Source organism: Sorex fumeus, unplaced genomic scaffold (assembly GCF_029834395.1).
Source record: "Sorex fumeus unplaced genomic scaffold, SorFum_2.1 ptg000065l, whole genome shotgun sequence".
In the NCBI taxonomy this organism is placed as follows: domain Eukaryota; kingdom Metazoa; phylum Chordata; class Mammalia; order Eulipotyphla; family Soricidae; genus Sorex; species Sorex fumeus.
In genome coordinates, this window is record NW_026606122.1 from 3434167 (window position 1) to 3440900 (window position 6734).

General features: G+C 43.5%; 1 protein-coding gene across 1 annotated transcript in view; it reads right to left on the reverse strand.

The window, feature by feature from the left end:
• Positions 1-6491, reverse strand: part of CLCN5 (chloride voltage-gated channel 5) — a 202681-nt gene extending 196190 nt beyond the window's left edge. Inside the window, exons 1-2 of the mRNA XM_056128623.1 lie at positions 6414-6491; positions 4179-4322 (exon numbers count right to left, since the gene is read on the reverse strand). Coding sequence (XP_055984598.1) covers positions 4179-4194 — 16 coding nt within the window. The 5' untranslated portion in view covers positions 4195-4322; positions 6414-6491. The remainder of the gene's footprint in view (positions 1-4178; positions 4323-6413) is intronic.
• Between the last annotated feature and the right edge of the window lie 243 nt (positions 6492-6734).

The window sequence follows — 6734 nt, forward strand, 5'->3', positions numbered from 1 at the left end:
TTATCTCATTCCTACTTTGGACAAACTGGCAGGCTACCGAATGTAACCTGCCCACACGCAGAGTCTGGCAAACTCCCCGTGGCGTACCCAATATGCCAAATACCAGTAACAGTGATGGGTCTCATTCTCCTAAAGAGCCTTGAATATAGCACTTTCTTAAAAATCTCAGGACTAGGATGAAGGAGATGTTACTGGGGCCTGCTCGAGGCAATCGACGAATAACAGGATGGTCGTGATTTGTGAAGTACTTACCATGTGCCAGACACTGATTTTCTCATTTACTCCTCCCATGCCACCATCTACACTAGCTCAATGGTTCCCAGACTGTCTGCATGTTGGAGTCACCTGGAGCTCTCAACAATTCTGAGCATTGTATCCAGGCCACAAAAGTCAGATTTAAAGGCCCTGAGATTCAGATTTAATTGGGCTGGTAGATGTCTGCACTTGGGAAAGTTTAAGAGAGTCCCAACAGCTCAAGTTGTGAACTATTAGTTTCACTGCTATTCTTATCCCTCCTTTACTGATGTGGAAGTTGAAGAACACTGAAGAATCAAATTTCCAAACTTTACACAACTGATAAGAGGTAGAGGTAGGATCTCACTTTGGCCCTATGCCAAGAGCCCAGACTCATGCGTGTGTATGTTGCGGGGGGGGGGGGGGGCAGGGTGGGTGGTGCAATCTTCCAAGTGTTGCTCAGAACGTCAGGTTGCTATTCCCCAGTAATACTTGGTCAACCAGGTTCAGTACATGGGCCAAAGAATACGGTACTGCTCAGGTCCTGCAGCTCCTGGAAACACCAGGGTCACCCCAGTGGTGATACAGAGCCTCTGGGACAACACCTGGTGATACTAAGAGGCCTTCAGAGCTACACCCAGAGATCTGTGAAAGACCACGTGGTACTATGGATCAAACATTGGGTGGGCACATGCTATTGAAATATCTCCCAAAGCCCAGACTTTGTTTTCCAGGTGGTAGTGGTCAGGGGACCATGCAGGGGATAGAACCCATGTCAGCTGCATGCAAAGCAAGTACTTTACTCTGGCCTGGCCCAGGTTTTTAAAGGTTATCATTAGGGATCTCCTTAACTGCATTTAGCATCCTATCAAGAATGTATTTCCATGTTAATATATAGGATTGTATGTTATCATTTTAATAGTTGTAGTACCCTGAACTACCAATGCATCACAATGAAAGTGCTATCAGATTTTCCCACAAAGAAAATATTCCCATTAATATCCTTCTAGATGCATCTTTGTGCACATCCTTAATTATTTCCTGAGAACAAACTCCAAGAAAAGGAATTGTTGGGTCAAAAGGCAAATGTTTTGTAAAGCTTCCACTAAACACTGCCAAATGATATTCCCACCAGAAGTAAATGAGGATTCTCTGCTTCCTCACATCCTTTCCAACATTCAGTTTTGTCATCCTTTTCAATACTTTGAAATTACATTGGAGAAAATGATTAACTATTTTAATTCTCTACTACTGAAAGGAAACTGCTTTTCATGTTTATTGGCCATTTGAATTTCAGTTTTCATCCTTTCCTATCCCCATTCTTTGCACATTTTTCTAAGTAAAATACATGCATTTTTTTCTTATTGCTCTGTAAGTCTTTATGTATTAAACATAATGAGTCTTATGACAATTGTTCCTAGTTTTCTCATTAATTTCTTTATGGTGCAATAATTTAAAATTCCATAGTTAATTATTTTCACATTTTCTTCATTATTATACCTTTGATACCATACATGTAAATATCTTCCCTACCCCTAGGTTATACACTTTCCTTTATTTTTAGTTTCTCTCACTTGATGTATTTATTTGGGTTCAGGGAGTCAAACCTAGCACCTCATATATGAGAACCATGTGCGTGTGCCGTACCAGTGAGTCACATCCTTGACTTCCATTATCCTTTAAAATATATTTTTTAAACTAGGCCAGAGAGAGAGTACAGTAGGTAAGGAGATTGAGATTGCCTGGCCCATAGGTAAACTGGATTCAATACTGGGCACCCCATATGATCCTTCAAGCACTGTCAGGCTGATTCCTGAACACAGATCCAGGAGTAATGCCTAATCACCATTGGGTGCAGCCCAATCGCCTCCCCGAAATAATTATTATATACCAAAAATTACTAATAGCTGACAGCCTGTCCATTGAAGAGAAAAAAAGCAAAAGCTCATTGAGTATCATTAGGCATGAAACACCAGCACAGACTCCAATTCCACATTTTCACTGAACTTCACTTTTTACATCAACCTTACAGCTCACATGTCTCAAACAAAATGGGCTAAACCACAATGGTTCGCAAAATGCCCACATCCCCAAGCCCTTCCAAGTTCTCTCATGCTCTCCATCTTTGGGGAGGGAGTTGCACCACCAGCTCCAGCTACCCAAAGTGGATATTAACCCAGAATTACATCCTCCAACATTCAATCATGGACATTTCTAGAACTCATCCCAGTCTCCTGATCTTGCTAGTCCTACTACGGCTCAAATCCTCATCACCTCTTTCCCAAACTTCTATACCAGAAACCGCCAATCCAGCTCGTGGCTCTCATTCCCTCTGGGTCCAGCCCTACCTGAAAACTGTTGCCGAGGTAATCTTTCTGAAATAAAATCTGATTATGTTCCTGTTTTGGATCTGTGTCTTCAGGACAAAGTGTAAAATCCTTCCTAGAACATACACGTTCTTTTATTATCTGACCTCTGCCTACCTACCCTGGCTTCATCTGAGGCCATGCCCCAGGCATCTCCCATGAGGCAAACAGCAACTTGGTAGTTCCCAAACAGTGCTTCTCTGTCTGCCTAGAATGCAATTCTCTTATTTGCCCATCTGGCAAACTCCCACTCACTACTTTTTTTTTCTTCGACCAGCTCAAAACTCAGTTCATGGTGCTTTCTTGGGGTTTCTGTTGCATATTGCATGCCTCCCTGTATAACATTTATTCAATCTGAGACAGTTATTTATGTTTATCTAGCTCATAAAACAAGGAACCCTTCAGGGGTTCAATGTCTTATTCTCTGCATTCTGTTTGTTGCATGAGAAAATATGTTTCAGGATTTAAGCAAGAACACCCAAACTCATCCTCATAAACATGTACCCATTGTATGTGTCAAAGTGAACAGAGGCCAAATATATTTCAAAAATATGCTTAAATTGACAATAAAGACACACTAGGTCACTAACAAATCTTATAGTTGAATATAGATATTTGGGCTCTTTTGGAACTTAAATGCAGTTAAATATCTGTATTTAAATACCCTATTCCCTCATAGTTGTCTTTAATCTCTTGTGGGTCACAGACCAATTTGGCTACTGTTTGCAACCAAATTCTTAAAACCTCTCTCCACTTTCATAGACATAAATATCATACACAGTGCTAGGGCATACAGGCATACTTCTCAAACTCATAAAAAAATGATATGCTGGGGCTGGAGCTATAGTACAGCGGGTAGGGCATTTGTCTTGCACACAGCTGACCCGTGTTCGATTCCCAGGATCCCATATGGTCCCCCAAGCACTGTCCAGAGTAATTCCAGAGTGCAGAGCCAGGAGTAACCCCTGAGCATTGACAGGTGTGACTGAAAAAGCAAAAAAAAAATGATATGCTAAGAATTCACAAGTTCACCAGAACTATAATCCATGAGACACAGTATCATTGAACTTACCTCTCTGGTAATTTATAGTATTAAAAAGACATTTTCTTTCTATTACCAAATAGAAACACTATGATATTTAACAGCACTTAAGTGCCAATAAGTCTTTAACTGACAAGAGGAGGCAAGGAAATGTCTGGATGTTTTCCCCACCTTTGAGAATCTGATCACAAAAATCTGTGGGAAACAATGGCAAAAAAACAAATATGAAAAAAATCCTTCACTTCACACATAACCCCCAACAAGCACATGTTCAAATGAAGGGACTTTTTTGAAAGTGCTTCTGGTGCTACATTCTCCTGCTAACTTCTCCTACCCATCCCTTCACCCTCACTTTAAAATAATTAGAACTTACACCTAGCAGCAACTTCTTTTAAGCTATTTTGTTCTGTCCTGGTGAAGAAAAAGGGTTAAATTCAACAACAGCTGGCTGCCCGCCACTGGCTTGGGGGGTTGGGCAGGAACAGAGGATAGAGCATGAGGAAAAACAGTTAGAGAAATAAGTGTTAATTTCTTACCCTGCCACATGGCCATCTTGAATCTATCTCTCTGGAGTTAGGGGTCAGAGGCTCAGAGTTTTCCAGGGCACCCCAATTGTGTTTAAAAGTTTGGACGTGATGTAGATGTGAGCTGTAGCTGTGCAAGATTCTTGAGGCCCAATCCTAAAACGTAAACCCAAAAAATGATTACTTAAGTGAAAAAACCGTTTAATACTGGTGAAAATGTTCAGCTGTCCCTCATTCCACATCTCTTCCAAAGACAAGGAGACCCGGGTAGTATTGAACTAGTGAGATACTGCTGAGGAAAGAGAGAATGGGGAGAAGAGTTGGTTAATATTGCCATTGATTCTGCATGAATACTGGGTCTTCAATAAATCCTTTTTGGAATCTCAACAGAGGGGTGGCTGGATGAGATAATCATGAAGTGTCTTTCTTATCTCAAAGTTCCATCCTGGAGAGAATAAAGAGCATAATAGCCAGGGCACAACCCAAACCCCAAGCCCACAACTTTACATTAAAAAACTGGAGAAAGGAAAGCAAATTCATGAGAATTTCAAGTTTCAAAGCAGTTCTTATGGCATGAGAAAAGAAATACATTAAAAGGTGTAGAGCCACGCTCTCTGGATCCTAGCTTATCCTCTACTCTTCATTTCCCTTTACCACACTTCGCCAATGTCCTATGGGAATATATATTGACTTTATAAAGGGGGAGTACAAAAGAAAGAGGAAAATGTACAAATGGAACACTAATTTAGGTAACAACAATAATTCCTCTCCTACTTTTCACAACCATCAAATTCAATCTTAGGACAATACCACTTGCAAGGATACAAAAGGAGCTAGAAATGGGGACAGGAAGTATGAAAGGCATTTTGATTCAGGAGATATATATATATATATATATATATATATATATATAAAGACATAACCCTCCATTTGAACAAGATCTTGGTTAATAAATTAATCTTCATTTAGCATACAAGTCAATCCGCTTCATGTAAAAGAAAAGTCCTCATCCATTTTAACCTAGGAACAGAAAAAAGAACAGCAAAGTAGACTGCATTTGTCATACTTGCATGTTTTATACAAACATCTCCACCCCTGAAGTGAAATCGCAAAGACACGCATACTAAAATTAGCAGTCAACATTCTGTCTTGCTTTAACAATTGGCATCTATTTAAAAGGGCAATACAGATCATCATCTGTGCACTAACCTTCAAAATACCAATACAGAAAATACAACATTTTTTGCATAAGGAGCAAAGAAGTTCAAAGAAGTCAAAGAAAACTAGGGACTAACAAAAGTCCCAATTCATCCGGGCTGGCTTAATCTGAAAGCCAGAACGGTTTACTTTGGATTGCTTTGCCCCCCACCCCTTAATCCGCCCGCAGTTGTGCAGTATTAAGGATCCGCGCCTCCGTGCGATAGACCAAGTGAAATGTACCGTCTCTGCAGTTGAAATCGGGGTGTGGGTAATACATGTATAAAGTTGATTTAAAGCAAATCTTTACTAACGTTTTATGCTCTTAACTCCTGGCTTTCTCCTTCATTTACTTGGGGCTAAGCTTACGGTCATGCTATCGCACAACTTCGAACCAACTTAGCCTGGCACTCCAGGAAACTGATTTGCTGTGAAAAGTTCAGAAAGGTAAAACGCGTCAAGAAAGTTCAAGTCCAGACTTTCTGCCAGCGCCGCGAAGACATTAAGCGCAAGCATGGAAAGTCTGTCGTCGCCAAGAGGCTCCCAGCGTTCGTGGCAGAAAGGGAAAGGCACAATTCCTTCGAAGACTTTTGTACTCCACCTCGCTGAGACCGACAAGAACCTGCAAGTCGAAATCGATCGAGGCTAGAGGGAAGAACCGGGCTTCAGCGGAGCGTTAGCGGCCAGAGCCATCCAGTTCCCATTCCTGAAAGGGGCACTATACAAGGGACCTCCCCCATTCAAAAGCTGGGCGGGCTTGGAGCTGCTCCTCCGCTGGCAAACTTCGCGGAGCTAGCTCGAGTCTATGGCTGGCTTCTCGGAAGATGCCGCCCCACGCCGGCTAGAACTAGCAGATCTAACTCCTCCGAGTGCCAGGCGGCCGCGGTAGCGGTGGCCGGGATCGGGTAGCCACTGTATCCAGGGAGCCGAATCAGCTGAGGTGGCCGTCCCTGTACCGCTGCACTCAAAGGGAGGGGGGATCCGGTGAGGACGGGGGAGCAGTGGCCCGCGAAGGACCTGTTGGGAAAGAGACAGCCCCTCTGTCGTTACCTGTGTCCGAGGTCAGGAGCGGCGCAGCGCCGCGGCAACCGCGGCCCGGGCGAGTAGAGCGCTCAGTCGGCTTTGGCGTCCGGGACACCAAGTTGAGCGAGCGCCCCACGTAGCCAGGAGAGCTTCATTCACAGTGCAGCCGGGAGGAGGGGGAGCAGAGCGGGCGCAGAGCTCATGTGACAGGAGCCTCGTAAGCCTCAGCTCGCCAAGGCCTGCTTGTGCGCGTGCGCGCGCCGCTGGCACCCGGCCTACCGGGGAGGGAGAGCTGCCGCGGAGGGAGGTGGCCGCGCCGAGAAGCAGCCTCGGAAAAGGCGGTGGGAG